Below are 19,037 nucleotides of genomic sequence, written 5' to 3'. Positions count from 1 at the left end.
TTGGAAGGGACCTCAAACCCATCCACTTTCACCCCATGCCATGGGCAGGGACACCTCCCACTGGATCAGGGTCTCAAAGCCCCATCCAACCAGGCCTCCAGGGATGGGGCAGCCATGAGTTCCCTCCCTGAGAGGAGAGGAGCTCCAACACCAGTGACTGCCCAGGGGAAGGCACTGTCATGCGAGTTTAATCACAGCCTGGGCAGCAAGGACTGAGGGCGGCTGGAAGAAACAAACTGAGCGGTCAAAGACCACTTGCCACAGGCACATCCAACGAGACCAGACAGGTCCCCAGAATATCTTCAGTACTGAAAAGGACTCCAGGAAAGCTGGGGAGGGGCTCTTGATCAGGGAGTGCAGGGATGGGATGAGGGGAATGATTTTCAGCTGAAAGAGGGGAGATTGAGATGAGATCTCAGGCAGATATGTTGTGCTGTGAGGGTGGGGAGGCCCTGGCCCAGGCTGCCCAAAGCAGTGGTGTCTGCCCCATCCCTGGAGGTGTTGAAGGCCAGGTTGGATGGGGCTTGGAGCCCTTGATCCAGTGGGAGGTGTCCCTGCCCATGGCAAGCGGTGGGACTGGATGGACTTCGAGGTCCCTTCCAACCCAAACCATTCAGTGATGTCTGTGACCTGCTCCACAGCTGGCACACGCCCAGAGACATTCCTGGTCTCTGCCAAGACCTTGTGAGCCAACGATCAAAGGTTAGAAGAGCAATCTAAAGCAGTGGAGAAGACCGGGCTGTCACCACCTCAGCAGTCCCTGGTATTTTCCCTAGAGTGCAGTGTGTGGCACTGCCTCCAACAAGATCCGTCCTTGCCAAGACAAGTGCATGCAGCCGCCAAGATGCTGCTCGCAGAGGCCATGCTCCACTCCAGCTCCATGGATGATGGGCACTCCAGTCCTCTGGTCTCAGAATCCTGTCCCCAGACAACTCAAGCCAAAAGAGGATTTGGTTAGCCCATGACATCCAGCTTAGCAGAAGGTCCACACTAATCTTCCAACAGGTAGTCCCACAGGGCAAGACTGAGAAGCACCTGGCTGGGGAGCACCAGGAATAGCACTTTGTTGTAGCCCAATGGAGCCCCACCAGCTGAGATCGTAGAATCATAGAATTATAGAATGGTTTGCGTTGAATGACAGGCTCCACGTGAGCCAGCAACATGCACTGACAGCCTAGAAACCACCCGTGTCCTGGGCTGCATCCACAGCAGTGGGACCAGCAGGGAGGGAGGAGATTCTGCCCTTCTCACTCTGTGAGACCCACCTGGAGCCTGCATCCAGTTCTGGAGTCCTCAGCACAGGGAGGACATGGAGCTGTTGGAGCGAGTACAGAGGAGGCCACAGAGATGATCCGAGGGCTGGAGCACCTCCTGTGTGTGTCAGGCCAGGCTGGGAGAGTTGGGGTTGTTCAGCCTGGAGAAGAGAAGGCTGCGGGGAGACCTTAGAGCAGCTTCCAGGACTGAAAGGGGCTCCAGGAAAGCTGGGGAGGGGCTCATGATCAGGGAGCGCAGAGACAGGATGAGGGGAAATGGTTTTGAGCTGCAAGAGGGGAGATTGAGATGAGATCTCAGGGAGGAATGTTTTGCTGTGAGGGTGGGGAGGCCCTGGCCCAGGTTGCCCAGAGCAGTGGTGGCTGCGCCATACCTGGCAGTGTTCAAGGCCAGGTTGGATGGGGCCTGGAGCCCCTGATCCAGTGGGAGGTGTCCCTGCCCGTGGCAGGGGTGGGACCGGATGGGCTTTGTGGTCCCTTCCAACCCAAACCATTCTGTTAAACTCTTCTCTCCCGTTCCCAGCCTGGTGACAACTCCTGTTTTCTCCTCACCCACCCCACCAGCCTGCCCTAACAGCCTCTCACCCTTTGCTGCAGGTACCAATTGTGGTTTTTCCTCCATGCCCTTGCAGGAGATTAATTTTCACATGGCAAGATCATTAAAACATTTCTGCACCATAAGATTAGGAGCTGCCATTTAAAATCCTCTGATAACCCAGCCTCCCACATCCTTCTATTCTAAATTAAACAAAGGGCAAAGGGAACATATTTTGATTTGGTTTTGGATCGCTCTCCCATGGAACTGGTCTGGTTGCTGCGTAAGTGGCTGCTTGTGCTGCAAAAACCCCTCCTGCTGGCCTCGTCCACATTGCTCGTGAGCTTTACTGATATCAGAAATCGACTCCAGTGACAGATGATCCTAGGATTTAGCTGCGCGCGTGCAGAAGGTTCCACAGCCCCCAGCGATGCCTGCTCAAGCTCTTCCCAGCCACTCGTGCTCTGTGAATCATGGAATCATAGAATAGTTTGGGTTGGAAGGACCTTTACAGCTCATCCAGTCCAAACCCCTCTGCAGGAGCAGGGACATCTTTAACCAGATCAGGTTGCTGCAAGCCCCATCCAACCTGGCCTTGAACACCTCCAGGGATGGGGCAGCCACCACTGCTCTGGGCAACCTGGGCCAGCACCTCCCCACCCTCATTGTGAAGAATTTCCTCCTAATGTCTCATCTAAATCTTCTCCTCTCCAACTTACAGCCATTCTCCCTCCTATCACTTCATGCCTTTGTAAAAGCTTGTTTTCCTGCAGGGACACTCAGAGCCGAGCTCCCCTGTGCCAAGTTTGAGCTCAAACGAATTGTTAGCAATTGGCCAAAAATACACAGCCAGGATGTGGGCAGGAAGCACAAAACAGGGTGGGAAGGGATGGCAACGAATGTTGTCGTGATTAGCCTGAAGAAGGCTGGAAAAGCCTTAAACCTCGAATGTGATGTTAAAGAGACAAATCTCCTCCCTCAAACCCTCTGCCTCAGCCTCCCAGCAGAACACCCAGGGAAAGTTTTAGAGCAGGAAAGGAAAATGATCGATGCCTTCGCTGCCCCAAGCCCCAGCTGCAGCGAGGAGATGTTTGGAAAGGGGAGCAGGAAGCGGAGGGAACCTGCCTCTCGCTGGCACAGGTCAAGTGAGACAGGCTGCAGCCCTCTCCCCTACCTTGGGGACAATACCTTGGTGCCACCTTCCTACACAGGGAGACAAGTGTTTACTGGTTTTGCAATCCTGAAAACTTGAAGGTGACCACGCTGGAGGCAAACTGAAGCCAAACGTGGCCCCCAGAGTGGCTCCCAGCCTAATAACAAGCTTTTCTCTGATGGAGAAAAAGCTCTTGGCACTCTGACTGGCCTCTGCATGCCTGAATTTCTGCCAGACAAGTGAATCAGCATTTCAGGGAGGGAACAAAACTGCCCTTCCTTTAGGAGGAGGTGGTGGAAACGTCCCATTGATCTCAATGCCTCTGTCTTACTCGTGAACTGGTCAGCATGGAGGAGGTGATGTACAAACAAACAGCCACATCACCCTCAGCCCCATGGTGTGAATTGTGGGGTTGTCCTGGCAGGGACAGGAGTTGGACTCAATGATCCTTGTGGATCACTTCAAAATCAGGACATCCTGTGATTCTATGATCTTTCTTAGAAGCATTTCAGCTCCATTTGGGTTAGCAGTAGCCAGGCAAGTGACCTTATCCCAGGCTAAATCACAGGCTGGGTGGAGAATGGATTGGGAGCAGCCTGAGGAAAAGGGCTTTGCGTGCTGGGGGGTGAGAAGCTCAACATGAGCCAAGAACATGTGCTCATAGCCCAGAAATCACCCGTGTCCTGGGCCGCATCCAGAGCAGTGGGACCAGCAGGGAAGGAGGGGATTCTGCCCCTCTGCTCCACTCTGTGAGACCCACCTGGAGCCCTGCGTCCAGTACTGAAGTCCTCAGCACAGGGAGGACATGGAGCTGTTGGAGCAAGTACAGAGGAGGCCACAGAGATGATCCGAGGGCTGGGACACCTCCTGTCCGAGGCCCGGCTGAGAGAGTTGGGGTTGTTCAGCCTGGAGAAGAGAAGGCTGCGGGGAGACCTTAGAGCAGCTTCCAGGACTGAAAGGGGCTCCAGGAAAGCTGGGGAGGGGCTCTTGATCAGGGAGCGCAGGGACAGGACGAGGGGAAGGGTTTTGAGCTGGAAGAGGGGAGATTGAGATGAGATCTTAAGAAGAAATTCTTCACTGTGAGGGTGGGGAGGCCCTGGCCCAGGCTGCCCAGAGCAGTGTTGGCTGCCCCATCCCTGGAGTTATTCAAGGCCAGGTTGGACGGAGCTTGGGGCCCCTGATCCAGTGGGAGGTGTCCCTGCCCATGGCAGGGGGTGGGACTGGATGAGCTTTGAGGTCCCTTCCAACGCAAACCATTCCAGGATTCTATGATCTTCAGGTTTATCACAGTCCTCCTGGGGCCAAAGCTTTTGCTGAGAAGTAAGGTGGAAAACGAACCAGCCTGCCAAATCTTCTGTATCATTATTTATTTCTTCCTATCGTCTCCTCTATCAGCAGTGACTCTGCCGAGGGCAGCTCATTAGGATTGCACAGCCTTACTGTGAGGTGGGGTCATGGTGTAGGCGTATATCCACATTAAAGCAATCATTTAATGAACAATTAAGGCACTTGAGTGATTAGCTCAACACTGTGGTGGCAGCAGAAGCCAATCTCTTCCCTACCTCTATGGCCACAGCTTGCAATACAGGACTGATTCCCATCGTGGACTAACAAGGGCCACCCAGGTACAATGTGTATGTGGTCAGCATAGACATGGAAGCTGGTGATTGGACCAGGCAGCTTTAAAGCTTCTGGAAGAAGCAGTTTTGCTGTGGGTGCATAAACACAGCACTGCCTTCCAAGCAGGGATGTGACAGCCCTGAGCAAACCAGCTTTTGTCCCATCACGTCCCACCACAGGGAAGACCACTTTGCTGTGCCCTCAACCAGAGCCTCACCGTCATCGTGTGAAGCAGCCAGGGCACAGAAAGAACCTTCCCACCTTCTCCATCCTGGCCACTTGCCCATCATACCCCATTGGTTCCAGCCTTTTGCTGTTTCCCAGCTTCTTCCCAAATGCCTTCAGGCCTGGAAAAGCCATCAGAGAAATGAAATAGCCTCACTCTACAGTGAGGTGCATGTGAGGAACAGCTCAGGGAGAGACACGAGGATGCTGGCAGTTGGACACAGGGTTTGCGGGTTCTGCCTGAAGATGGAGGCAACTCAGTGCCCTGCTTCAGGCTGGGCAGGAGCCAAACAGGGCAGCATCTCAGGCCATCATCCACCCTGCTCTGGAACATGACACATACATGCAGTCACTCCCTATTTTTACTGGCCTGGTGTCCAAGTCCTTATTTCTACATTGAGAAAGTAAAAAGGATCCCTTTCATCAATGGAATCACAGCGTCAAACCCTTCCCTCCTTCAAAACATCACGGCTACAACGCCCTCGCTGCCAGAGTCCAGCACCAGGCAAGGAGAAGGGGATTATTTTGGGGGAGACGAAGGCTGAAGAAGAACGCAAGGCAGAGGGTGACAATGACCAGTGCATTTCGTCAGCAAACATTCTGGGTACCAGATATTCTACACCTACAGCTCCAGCCAGCATCGGTGCATCATGGCTAAAGCCCTTCAGCCTTCCCCTCGCGTCCTGCCCAGGCAGTCCCACAGCTACCACCAGCCTCCCATGGCCAGCAACAGCCCCCCACAGCCATCACCAGCCTCCCACCAGCCTCTCGTGACCACTATGAGGGCTTTGAGGGTCCCTCCAACCCAAACCATCCTATGCTTTGTAAGGACAGGGTTTGGAAATTTCAGTCTTAAGATGGGACAAGATCCTTGCTTGCTTGTTTTTACAAAGGAGCAGCAACAACAACATGTTCCTTGGATTGGCCATCAGCCTCTTTGCTCTGGATTTGGGTTTCCTTCCCCTGGTGCTTTCTGACCAACCCAAAGACAATGTGCTTTATGGGTGCATGTTCTTGGTAGAGACCCTACCCAGCAGGTCAGACTTGCTTTTGTTGAGCTCTGACAGGCATAGAGTCATGGAATGGTTTGGGTTGGAAGAGACCTTGAAGCCCATCCAGTTCCAAGCCATCTGCCATGGGCAGGGACATCTCCCAATGGATCAGGGTGTTCAAAGCCTCACCCAACCTCATCAACCTCAACGAACAGCATCCGTAGTGGCAAGTTCATAAAAGCACTTAAAGCAGAAGAAGGGTGGTTTCATCATTAGAACACTGGAGCAGGACACAAGAGACCCAGGTTTAAGTTCCCAGATGTGCTATAGGCTCCCAGGGTCCATCTCACCAGCATTTTAGAGATCTAACCTAGATCATGTGAATTTGGATCACAGAATTATAGAATGGTCTGAGTTGTAAGGGACCATGAAGATAATCCAGTCCAACCCCCTTAGAGTGAGCAGGGACATCTACAACCAGATCAGGTTGCTCAGAGCCCCATCCAACCTGACCTTCAATGTTTCTAGGGATGGGACATCTACCACCTCTGTGGGCACATCTCCTGGGGCCACATAGGAGCAATGAGCACACCAATCCCAGTGCCTCACCACCACCCAAAAGCTGTTTTGTTACTGGATGTGGGGTTGTAGCCTTGTCTGCCAGGTTCCAGTGGGCAGGAGAGGTCCTGAGCATCACAATGATACCCTCAAGGGCTGTGTAGGGCACACGCATCATGGTGCCTGTGTTCCTGTTGCCCTTGTGAGAGCAAGCAGACTTCACTCTGCAGGACAGTCCTTCAAACAGCTTCCACCAGCCTGGCATTCCCTTATGAAAACACCCACAGCCCTAACAGACAGGGCTTTGTTGTCCTGGGAAGTTGAAAAGATAACATCATGTGGTCGACAGCTAAGGTTTCCAACTGACGCGTTATGTTACTTGCCAAGGCTTTTGCTAACCCAGCCTTTCTGCCTGACCCATCCAGTTGGTGCAGGCTACTTGCAGAGACAGCAGCTCCTCATTATCCCTGTCCCCTCCCATACCAGGCAGGACCCCAGGCAGCGTTTCCACACTGTATTCTACCAGCGCCCAAGTCCCACAACCCACTGGGTGCAGAGCCTTCCCCCACTACATCCTCATATGCTATAGAGCAAAGCTATTCCCCATCACCACCTTGGGGCTGACTTGATGGGGCGTAAGGGACCACTTTGCAGGCTGGAATCACGCCAGGTGGTTCAAACTGGTCAAGAAAACGCTTTAGGCTACAGACATCAAACCTTATTGGACCTCTTTTTGTGACACATGATTAAACTGTGTCCTGGGCTGCATCCAAAGCAGCATGGCCAGCAGGGTGAGGGTGGTGATTCTGCCCCTCTGCTCCACACTAGTGAGACCCCACTTGGAGCCCTGTGTCCAGTTCTGGAATCTCCATCATAGGAAGGATATGGAACTGTTGGAACGAGTGCAGAGGAGGCCACAGAGATGATCCGAGGGCTGGGACACCTCCTGTCCGAGGCCCGGCTGAGAGAGTTGGGGTTGTTCAGCCTGGAGAAGAGAAGGCTGTGGGGAGACCTTAGAGCAGCTTCCAGGACTGAAAGGGGCTCCAGGAAAGCTGGGGAGGGACTCTGAATTGCGGTGTGCAGGGACAGGACAAGGGGAAGGGTTTTGAGCTGGAAGAGGGGAGATTGAGATGAGATCTTAAGAAATTCTTCACTGTGAGGGTGGGGAGGCCCTGGCCCAGGCTGCCCAGAGCAGTGGTGGCTGCCCCATCCCTGGAGGTGCTGAAGGCCAGGTTGGATGAGGCTTGGAGCCTCTGATCCAGTGGGAGGTGTCCCTGCCCATGGCAGGGGGTGGAACTGGATGGGCTTTGAGGTATCTTCCCACCCAAACCATCCATGATTCCTATGACCAGCTCCACAGCTGAAATGACTGTGGGAAGAAGAAACCATGTGTGTCTGAGGTTACAGGCTGTCAGAGCTCTTAGTGATGCCCCCACAGGAGGGGAAAACCTGGGGAAAGGCAGCTGCTCAGCCACAACCCCATTTCGCCTCTGATGTCTTATCGTTGGCTCCATCCCCATTTAGAGGTGCAGCACTCTCAGCCCTTTCTTTCTGTCATTCAAGCCTGTTTGTCTCTTGATTTAGCAAAACCATCTCCAGCCCCCCAGAAATGACACACCCCCCCCACCAGGTGCCAGCTAGGATTCAATTAAGAGCAGCCAATTTAAAGTGAATTAAAAGCTCCAGCATGAGGCTGTGTCCTGGTTTAATTTGGCCATCATCAGAGCACTCCCTCTTGTCGATGAACACAGGTCTGAGCTCAGCTGCAGCCCCTGGAGCAGCTGTAAGAATGAGGCAGGGGTTAAATAATGAAACCAGCACAAAGAAATGGAAAAAAAAAAATAGGAGCCCAGCAGGAGAAGAACCTGCTGACTTGCCAGGTGCTTGCTTTGCTTCCAGTTCCGTGCCTTCTTTTGGGTGCAGGCACCCTGGAAGTGAGGACAACCTTCCAACGGTGCTGGTTGAAGGGAAGGGGGGCACGTGGTTCGATGGGCTACAAATGCCTGCACAGAGCAGGGATGCTTGGTCGGCTGCATCAGAAGGAGTGATGCGAGTGATTTTAATGCATTACAGCTCCTGCTTGGCCAGCCAGAAGATGTGGAGTATCAGAGTGTAAATGGGACTGCAAGCAGCACAAAACCTTTCTGCTGTTTCATGGGTGGGTGTTGCCACCCCACACTTCAAGCAGGAGGTCCAGCAGCATTCCCACTAGGCAAGGCATACAACAGCTTGTCCTGCCTTGCTTCAGGGAGCCCAGCTTCTCCATCGCTACTTTCTCCTCAAGTGCCGTGAGATAAAGACTTGGCTCATTTTGTGGCTGGTCCTGCTTCACCCGAAGTTGAGTGGCGCCTCTGCTATGCCCACAGGGTCTGCTCCTCTGGTTTGACCACATGGGTTCATCCAAAATCAGGAGCAGATTCCCCAGAGGTTGCCTTTGGGACACAGCTTGTGAAGGAGAAGGAAAACCAAGGGTGGCTTTGGCTGCGTAGAATGATTTGGGTTGGAAGGGACCTCAAAGCCCATCCAGTCTCACCCTCTGCCATGGGCAGGGACACCTCCCACTAGATCCGGGACTCCAAGCCCCATCCAACCTGGCATCTCTGGTTCCTCCTGCTGTTTCTCACTTGGGGCCAGGGACCAAGCTCTGGGCCAGCCTCAGCATCACTCACCCACTGGAGCAACCTGGATTCCAGTCCATTAAGTGAAAAGGAGCCAGAAATATGACATTAATATGCAGGAACCCTCCCAGCTATGATCATCAGCCCTGGGCCTGAAGTGATCCGGTGGTGTAAAGTAAACAGAACAGCGCTGGGTTTATTGGAGCACCTTCCTTTTGCCAGGGCTCTTATGCTAATGCACACCAAGATCTAGGAGATAGAAGCAGTTTGAGGGCTGTAAACGGAAACCGGCAGGCAGCTATTAACAGAGGGAAAATTCACAGGTACCCAAGCCTGGGTGCAGGGATGGGTTTCATTACGCTCCGAGGGGTTGGCAGAACACCAAGTTTCTATTCTCATCTGTATATGAATTAATATCTGCGTGTGTGTGTGCATGGACTTTAGTATCAACCGCAAGAGAGAGGGAAAAGGGAGAATTCAATGCACCAGCTACAATGGGATGTGCACTTCAGTGGGATTTCTGACAGCATCCCAGCACAGAGGAGCTTTACTGTGACAGAAAGGAGGGGGAAAGACACAAGGATGAGCCCAATATATGCTGCAGTCCTACATATGGGCTTTATGTGCGTGGCTCTGCAATGCTGTTAGTCATACCCAGACCCGCAGGATACATGTGCGTGGCTCTGTGATGCTCTTAGAGGTACCCAGCCCTCCAGGAGGCACATGCATGGCTCTGTGATGCTGTTAGTGGTACCCAGCCCGGCAGGATGCATGTGTGTGGCTCTGCAATGCTCTTAGAGATACTCAGCCCTCCTGGATACACATGCCTGGCTGTGCAATGCTGTTAGCAGTACCCAGCCATGCAGGATGCACAAGCATAGTTCTGCGATGCTGTTAGTGGTTGTTAGGAATGTGGGGCAGCTCTGCTGACAATGCAGCAAGCCCTGCAGCAAAGACTGCCAGCTTCCAGAAGGGAAATCCCAGGTGCCAGAGATGACTCCGAAGTATTCCCCAGGGACTAGACAACATTTAGCCTAAGCTCACTGAAGGAAAAACTGTGTGCGGCAGCTCTGCTGTTTGCCAGGGGTGGCTGTGTGGGCACAGCTGCCACAGCCGCCAGAGCAGCCCCAAGGCACACGCCAAATGTGTTCAAAGGTCCCCTCGCAGGAAGCCCCACTGAAAGCCACACAGGAAAGAAACAGATCTCTTGGAGCGGGTCCAGAGGAGGCCACGGAGATGATCCAAGGGCTGGAGCACCTCCTTTATGAGGACATGCTGGGAGAGTTGGGGTTGTTCAGCCTGGAGAAGAAAAGGCTGCAGAAACACCTTAGAGCAGCTTCCAGGACTGAAAGGGGCTCCAGGAAAGCTGGGGAGGGGCTCTTGATCAGGGACAAGACGAGGGGAAGGGTTTTGAGCTGGAAGAGGGGAGACTGAGAGGAGATCTTAGGCAGAAGTGTTTTGCTGGGAGGGTGGGAGGCCCTGGCCCAGGTTGCCCAGAGCAGTGGTGGCTGCCCCATCCCTGGAGTTATTCAAGGCCAGGTTGGATGAGGCTTGGAGCCCCTGATCCAGTGGGAGGTGTCCCTGCCCATGGCAGGGGGTGGAACTGGATGGGCTTTGAGGTCTCTCCCAACTCAAACCATTCCGTGATTCTATGGTTCTAGATTCCTGCTGAATTTCTTCTTTCAGGCCAATGATGAGTAGTTTAAAGCCATACGTTTGAGTTACAATGAGGTGAGCAAGGTCTGACCCAAGTGAAGCAAAAGAGAGTTGCTGAGTGCCGGGCCCCACCAGGTGCCCCTGTGCTTTTCAAAAGTGAATAAAAACCCTTGAAGGCTTTGTGTCAGCTTTCCTTCACCTCACGCTAGAGCAGAGGTGAAGGTGAACATCTTGGATGACAATACAAAGCATCCTCTGTGGTTTAATTATAGCTTATAGACTCATGGAATGGTTTGGGTTGGAAGAGAACTTAAAGCCCATCCAGTTCCACCCCCTGCCATGGGCAGGGACACCCCCCACTGGATCAGGGGCTCCAAGCTCCATCCAACTTGGCCTTGAACACTACACAATCTTGTTTCTCCCTTCTTTTTTTTGACTCCAGAGCAGAGTCTGGACCTCTCTCACATCTTCTGTTGCATTATTCATAGTTCTACCTGGAAGCGGAGGAAAAGGCTTTGTGAGCAGAGCCTGTCTGCCTCTCACCAAGAACTCAGCCATCAACAGTTAATTTTTCTCCATCCTTGTGCTGCTGGTGGAGCAGCATCAGAGTTATCTCACTTTTATCCATGCAATACCCTGGTAAGGGTACTTAAGGAGCTTAAAATTGCCACATAACAAAAGGTTATAGCACTATAGGCATTAAAAATGCCTGGGACATGTACAGTTGGGACAACACGGCCACGGGAATCCATATGTTTGTTACTAGACTATAAAGGCAAAGGGCATGCTAGTCCCTGCTTTGTTATGAAAAGTTGTGCCGAGGTACCACAGCATTGGGGTGTGCCTGGAAGTGGTGGGCAAGAGGGGACAGTTGGGAAGAAGTTTTGGAAAGGCACCTTGGGATGTGTCATCTTCAGCCCAGGTCAGAGCTGGGAGAGGTGTCTGAGCTACAGGCCAGCAAGGAAACCTCACTGTGCTCACCTGACAGCTCTCATCTGCCCACCCTCCTGCCTGGAGACCCCAAATCCAAGCGTACACACGGATAAATGATCGGACAGTGGGTTTTCTACTTGCTAACCCTGTCTCCTCTGCTTCTCCTGCAGTTGCCCATCCTGCAAAGCGACATGAGTCTCAAGGGATCCCTCAGCAGCAACCCTGGCTCATCAAAGTAAGGATCTCGTGGTGGGCTTCCTCTTTCTCTTTGCTGCACCACCGCTCCTTCCTGCCACCCCGGGGGTGCTGCTAGCCATCTCGCTTGCCCCCAGGCTCCCAGTACTTGTTTCACTCCTCCTGGGCTCCTCATAAGCTGTGGCCACAGCTGGCATCGTGGCTTCACACCTCATACTGTGGCTTGGTAACGCTGTGGTGGGTGCAGAGAGGAGAAGGACAAGAGGAGCCACTTCACCTGCAGCTTGGGGCTTGTTCATGGCAGCTTCCTGATGAAGCTAGAGCCACCTGCATGCTCCTGGTCTTCTGAGAGCAGGGTGTAGGTGTATGAACCTCTTGAATCACCACCTGCCTTCAGGGAGACATGGAGATGGAGCAGAAAGGAGCCACTGGCCATACACTGGCTCACTGCACCACCCAGGACAGCCTGACCACAGGGCCTGAAACCCTGAAGTCCCACTTTGGTCCTCTCCTGTCAGCCCTGACCTGGAGGAAATACTTCTCTCTTGTTATATCACACAACCCAGGCCTGGGAGGTGGCCCTACAGGGGCTGTAACCCATGCTTAAAGACCTGACCCCCCAAAACTCAAGTGTTGACATACAATTATATCCTTCCGCATGGGATGTGTCCTACATCTGAGCACCTTCAAGAAGCACATCTCAAAAGGGTCCATTAATAAGGAATCGTGATCTTGGCACTCAGGTATAGTCTGAAGGGGTCTCCGTTTACCTGAGCTACTCCCTGTACCAACCCCTCACTGGGAGCTGCTGTCCTTCCAACAGCCCCTCTGGAAGCAACGTCCTTCCAGGGGACACTGTGTGAAGGTAACTCTAGTGGGGCCAGGCCTGGAAGGGCTCCTCTGTCTCCTCTTTCCAGCTGCTGGGTTTAGTGACATGTGCCTGTGGTGTGGATAACAGCTAGGGTTGCATAGGGAGCCACTGGCATGGTTGGACAAGCAAAGGCTTTGCCTGGTTCCCCGGGAGAGCTGCAGGGCTGTGCACCAGCTGCAGCGGGTGAGCACATGTTTGAAAGGTCCAGGAGCTGATGGTTTGTTTGTTCCTTCCTTCTTTTCCAGTGGCAGCATGGGAAAAGCAGACGGAGCCTCCAAGCTGAGCGCAAAGGACCTGTACGGTGAGTGGTGCCCGCAACCACAGCTCAGGTTTCCTACAGCAAAGGCACCTCTGGAGATCTGGACATGGCTTTTGGGGAGTTCGAGGATGAGGTGCAACCAGAGTCACGTGAACCCAGACCTCCATACACAAGGGGCTGGCCTGAGGTGGCAGCAGAAATGAGCTTTGCCCCTGTGCCACCGCCTCTCACACTGGGCAGAGCTGTCATTGTGTCAGGATGGACAAGCTATGCAGAACATCGCCTCCTTGCTCCCCTACCTGTCACCCAGATCCTCTCCAGTTCTGATAGTGAGATAATCTGATAAAGAGCCTAACAAAAGAAAGCCTGTCCTCAGTGGGTTAATGATTATCCTCCTCTAACTACTCAGTGAACCATGAAAACTCCAGCGGCCTTTGGCTCTTTGGAAGCCATGGGACCTGGCAGGATGGGTGCTGGTGCAGAGCCTGATGTGCAGCTTGTTTAGAAACCACTCAGCTCTGGAGGAGTCAACATGTCCCTGGGTGGGGAACCATAGAGAACTGTTGGGTATCAACAGCAGCTACTCCTGGTTTAGGAGCTCTCTTAAGGCATCCCAGGTGAATACTTGGCCTGTGGGGCCTTGGTTTGGGCCATCCAGAGGGACGGGATGCTACCCAGAAGGACCTGGACAGGCAGGAGAGGTGGGCCTCGGCAAATTCAAGAGGTTCAACAAGGCCAAATGCCAGGTCCTGCTGCTGGGTCAGGGCAACCCCAGCACAAACACAGGCTGGGTGGATAATGGATTGGGAGCAGCCCTGATGAGGAAGATTTGGCGTGCTGGGGGTGGAGAAGCTCAACGCAAACTGGACATGAGCACTCGCAGCCCAGAAACCACCCGTGTCCTGGGCTGCATCCAGAGCAGTGGGACCAGCAGGGCAACGGAGGAGATTCTGCCCCTTTGCACTACTCTGTGAGACCCACCTGGAGCCCTGTGTCCAGTTCTGGAGTCCTCGGCACAGGGAGGACATGGAGCTGTTGGAGCGAGTGCAGAGGAGGCCACAGAGATGATCGAAGGGTTGGAGTACCTCCAGGCTGAGTGAGCTGGGGTTGTTCAGCCTAGAGAATAGAAGGTGCTGATCTCGTCTCTCTGGATCAGAAGGAATGCAGGAAGATGTGCAAGGGGAGGGTCAGGTTGGACATTAGGAGAAGGTCCTTCTCCCAGAGCGTGGTGGAGCACTGGAACAGCTCCCCAGGGAAGCAGTCACAGCACCAAGCCTGACAATACTCCAGAAGAACTTGGCCAATGCCCTCAGACTCACGGTGTGAATGTTGGGGTTGTCCTGTGCAGGGACAGGAGTTGGACTCGAGGGTCCCGGTGGGTCCCTTCCAGCTCAGGACCTGCTATGATTCTATGAACTCTGCTCAGCTGCAAAGAGGTGAAAGATGGGAGTAAAGGTAGAGCAGAAATTTGGTGTTGCTGATCAGGTCTATTTGTGACCCGGATGCTGTGTGACGGGCAGGAGCCAAGCAGGAGTTTGGGCAGTGTCAATCACTTGTCTGGAGATAGAAGGACATGGGATAGCCTGGAAGGATGCAAGAGATGTAGGGATGTTTATTTGCTGCTCCACTTTGCTGGTTCATTTGGGTTCTTCCTGCCTCTAATGGCATCATTGCGTGAACGGAAAGGTCCCACAGATCTGATGGGTGGCAGCAAGATGACACTTGCAAAGCAGAGAGATGTGTAGAAATGAAACCAAGAGCTGAGCATCAAAACATGTCCCATGTTCGGTTAGCACCCATGGCCAGCAGCAGCCCAGGGCTTGGAATTGTTGAGGTTTCCAGGCAGGATCTGACAGTGAGCAGTCAGACCGTGAGCTGAGGAGCAGAGACCACTCTGCCATACCCCCACCACAGACCTTGTGGAGGGAAAGGTGGACAAACTACCTTTAGAACAAACATGGCTACTCAAACAAGTCCCTTTCACCAAGTTACAGTTTTTACATTTTTTGGTCTTGACACACCCCAAAAGCAAATTTCACCAGGGATGGGCAGCAAATCTTCAATGAAGACAGGTTGCCCAGAGTAGTGGTGGCTGCCCCATCCCTGGAGGTGTTGAAGGACAGGTTGGGTGGGGCTTGGAGCCCCTGATCCAGTGGGAGGTGTCCCTGCCCATAGCATGGGGCGGGACTGGATGGGCTTTGAAGTCCCTTCCAACCCAAACCATTCCATGATTCCATGATTCAACCATAAGTCCACAGGCCAAATCTTCAAGAGGAGGACACCAGCTGCCCTTTGTTCTCCCCCCCTTCTCTGAAACACAGCACGAGGTCTGCAATCATTTTGTCCACAAAGCAGGGGCTGGTGGCCGGCTCAGCCCAGCACTACGCGGGTGCATCCACAAGGCTTTCACCTCACAGAGTTTGCATCCCGACCCGCTGATTCCCCACACCTGCATCAAAGATCACCCACTATGTGTTGAACCGATATTTAAACGTCCGAGCCCCCCTCACACTCACATCCTCCCTCCCCTCAGCATTAATTCCTGCTGCGAGCCAGCACATTTGGGGCTGGAGGGCAGGCAAGAACTGAAATTCCAAGGAGAATTATGTTTCATAATGAAACAAATCACACTGAGCCCGGCTGGCCTGGATTATGCAATGACGATGCTGCTAAGGGACATTTAGAGTTTACAGAACTTTTCATATTCCCATTTTTCACCAGTGCAACCAGGCTGGACCCCCAGCCTGCACACGCTGCCAGCGCAGCGACCCCTGGATTCACCGCACACAGGCATTTACAGCTTGCTGGGTAACAGACGCAGATGCTCCAATGCATACAGGTGTCTAAATAGTATTCCTAAAGTGAAAGAGGTCTTGGGTTTAGCTTGCTTAAGCTGTTTTTTCTACAATAGAGTGCCTCTCGCCCCAGAGGAAGCGTGGGAGGAAGGAGGGCATGGACTGGAGCATCAGCTCAGATACCTGGGCTTGAATCACAGAATCACGGAATTGTTTGGGTCAGGATGGACCTTAAAGCCCATCTAGTCCCACCTCCCACTGGATCAGCAGCTCCAAGCCTCATCCAACCTGGCCTTCAACACCTCCAGGGATCGGGGAGCCACCACTGCTTTGGGCAACCTGGGCCAGGGCCTCCCCACCCTCACAGCAAAACATTTCTGCCCAAGATCTCATCTCAGTGTCCCCTGTTTCAGCTCAAAATCCGATCCCTGCAGGAAAAGGTGAGGAGGGGCTCTTTATCAGGGGGTGCATAAAGGGAAGGTTTAGGTTGGACATTAGGAGAAAGTTCTTCCTCGAGAGAGTGGTGGAGCACTGGAACAGCTCCCCAGGGAAGCAGTCACAATGCCAAGTCTGACAATTTTCCAGAAGTGTTTGGGCACCACCCTCAGCCCCATGGTGTGAATGTTGGGGTTGTCCTGTGCAGGGACAGGAGTTGGACCCGATGATCCTTGTGGGTCTCTTCCAGCTCAGGACCTGCTATGATTCAAATCAAGGCCAGTATCCTCTGCCCAGCCTGGCTCTGGGCTGTGGCTGGTGCTGGTGGAGTCTCCTCTCCCGTGGCTCCCCATGACAGGGATACCTGTCCAGGGCCCCAGTGGGCTGATGGGAATGGTTGGCTTTTTGTGTTCATGCCCCGTGTACTGTTACAGTGCCAAAGCCTTTCTTGGATTACAAGGAGCGACCAGTGTCAAGTGATCACGCCTTGCAGGCTGCTGCTGTTCTACACTACCTTTCTCCAGCCTACCTCATGCCACAGGCTGTTTCTCATGCTGCAAAACCCCTTTTCCAGTCCTCTACTGTGATAAGGTTTGGTCTTTCCCAGAAATGAGTGTCTCAAGGATGGGATGGGCAGGTTGGAGCCAACTGTCTGGATCTGACAGGTTTGGATGTGATGAGCGCTGCCAGGCCGGTGTCTCACCCCTCCACATCCCACTGCTCCACTCTGCTGTCCTGCTTGGGGCCAGCCTGGTAGCAGCTCCACTGGGCACTTCTGTGCCCCAGCACTTGGAATGAGAGGCAAAGACACCGAAGGAGTTGGTCGGGGTGCTGGAAAGCAGCTGAGCACCGCAGGGATGGACACGGTAGTCAAACATGCTCTGAAGGCTGCTGCAGAGCCATTTCCTTCCTTCATTTCATAAGGAACCCACTGTAATCATTAAACTGACCATGGCTCAAGCTGCACCAGGGCAGGTTCAGGTTGGACATTAGGAAAAACTTCTTCATGGAAAGGGTTCTCAGGGACTGGAACAAGTTGCCAAGAGAGGTGATTCAGTCCCTATCCCTGGAGGTGTTCAAAAGATGGGTAAATGAAGTGCTTAGGAATATGAATTAGTAGTGGACAGGTATGGTTGGACTGCATGATCTCAAAGGTCTTTCCACCTAATCCAAAACAAGAGACAGCGCTGTCTGACCAACCATGAAAGCAGCTTAAATGGATGCCTGCAGAAGTCCACTTGGGTGCCACCATGATGGGATGGCAGTAGCCACTATGCAGAAATAATGCTTCCTTCCAGCCTGTCCCTTGGCTTCTGCTGGAGTCACACTGTTTTCCTCCCCCCCGCCCCCAGGCTTTCATCTCAGCTCAGAACAGATGCCAGTAAGCGGAGAAGCAGCTTAATTTATTTATGGTATGCATTAACATTTATTCAGCTGGTTCCTGCGTTGAGTAAGGTGGCAACTTGATAGGTGCCTGCCATTCCCCCCACCGTCAGCAGAGCCGGGGCTCGCTCCATGAGGCAATCACAGACTCTTCCAAAGTGTGGAGCTGAGCAAACATGATGCTAAGGGGGAGAGGAAAAGATGAGTATCCTGCTCCCATGGCAACCACGAGAGTCCACCAAGGACAGCTGAGCACCTAAAAACTGTCCCCAACATTGATCACCTCTGGTAGGGGTAGAGCCAGCGGAAGGTATCATAGCATCATTGATCTGTTTGGGTTGGAAGGGACCTTAAAGCCACTCCAGTTCCATTCCCTACCATGGGCTTGGACACCTCCCACTGGATCAGGGGCTCCAAGCCCCATCCAACCCAGCCTTGAACACCTCCAGGGCTGGGGCAGCCACCACTGCTCTGAGCAGCCTGGACCAGTGCTTTCCTGTAGGCCTTCTTCAAGTGCTGGCCGGCTTTAAGCTGGGAGGGGCTCTGGATCACGGGGTGCAGGGACAAGACGAGGCGAAGGGTTTGGAGCTGAAAGAGGAGAGATTGAGATGAGATCTTGGTGAGAGATGTTTCCTGTGAGGGTGGGGAAGTCCTGGCCCAGGTTGCCCAGAGCAGTGGTGGCTGCCCCAGCCCTGAAGGTGTTCAAGGCCAGGTTGCATGGGGGTTGGAGCCCCTGATCCAGTGGGAGGTGTCAGTTGAGAATGGATGGGCTTTGAGGTCCCTTCTCATCCAAACCATTCTATGGTTTTGGTTGGAACTCAATGAACTTTAGGTTCCCTTCTGACCTAAACCATTTCACAATTCTGTATTCAAAAGCTGTCATTTCCAGCTCTGGAAAGCTCAGCAAACATCACTTTGGACTGTTTGGTGACAAACATTTTGGCATATTTCTTCCACTTCTGGTTGGAAAAGGAACCCCTCTACTCTTGAGCTTCTCCTGCAGCTCCTCAAAGCCCCAATTCTCCTCCGCTGAGCCACCCCGGTGCCTGCCCAGCAACGGAATGCTGCTGTACACCCCGCCCAGCGTTCCCCGCGTGCCAGACACAAGCAGGCAGTGTTTCTTGATGGATTCAGTCCTTGCTCAACCCAGGAGGTCGCTCAAGTTTTTATTTGCTCTTCTTGAGTGGGTTGTGTCTTCAGCTAATAAAAGAGGAATGTGAGCACTTGGGGCTGAGCTTGTGGCAAATATTAAGTGCGCGGAGGAGCAATTCAGCTCCGTGACACCTCCCAGCAGCTGTCAACATGCTCGCAGTACAGTGGCTCCCTGCTCTCACAGCCCATTCATACCCTTGGCTGCCCCAGCCTCAATAAGAGCCTTTTCATTCACTCAAGAGCTTTCAGCTCCTGGAGTTACGTTCCAGCCATGAGGGATTCCGGCTCCATGCAAAGATTCCCAGTGTCACAGACACTATCCAGAGACGTTCTGGCACTTCAGAAAGTGTCATGGGCGAACCAAGGAGCCTGATGCTTCCTAAGAA

At 53.2% G+C, this 19,037-nt stretch overlaps 1 protein-coding gene across 2 annotated transcripts in view; it reads left to right on the top strand.

The window, feature by feature from the left end:
- The window catches only part of EPS8L2 (EPS8 like 2), a 60,163-nt gene that overhangs the window by 8,922 nt on the left and 32,204 nt on the right, over positions 1 to 19,037 (top strand). For both annotated transcript variants that reach the window (XM_054069048.1, XM_054069047.1), the window contains exons 2-3: positions 11,732 to 11,796; positions 12,873 to 12,928. In XM_054069048.1, coding sequence (XP_053925023.1) covers positions 11,753 to 11,796; positions 12,873 to 12,928 — 100 coding nt within the window. In that variant the 5' untranslated portion in view covers positions 11,732 to 11,752. The remainder of the gene's footprint in view (positions 1 to 11,731; positions 11,797 to 12,872; positions 12,929 to 19,037) is intronic.

Source organism: Cuculus canorus, chromosome 5 (assembly GCF_017976375.1).
Source record: "Cuculus canorus isolate bCucCan1 chromosome 5, bCucCan1.pri, whole genome shotgun sequence".
Taxonomy (NCBI): Eukaryota; Metazoa; Chordata; class Aves; order Cuculiformes; family Cuculidae; genus Cuculus; species Cuculus canorus.
Note: the sequence above shows the minus strand (reverse complement) of the source record. Positions and strands in the feature narration are given on the sequence as shown.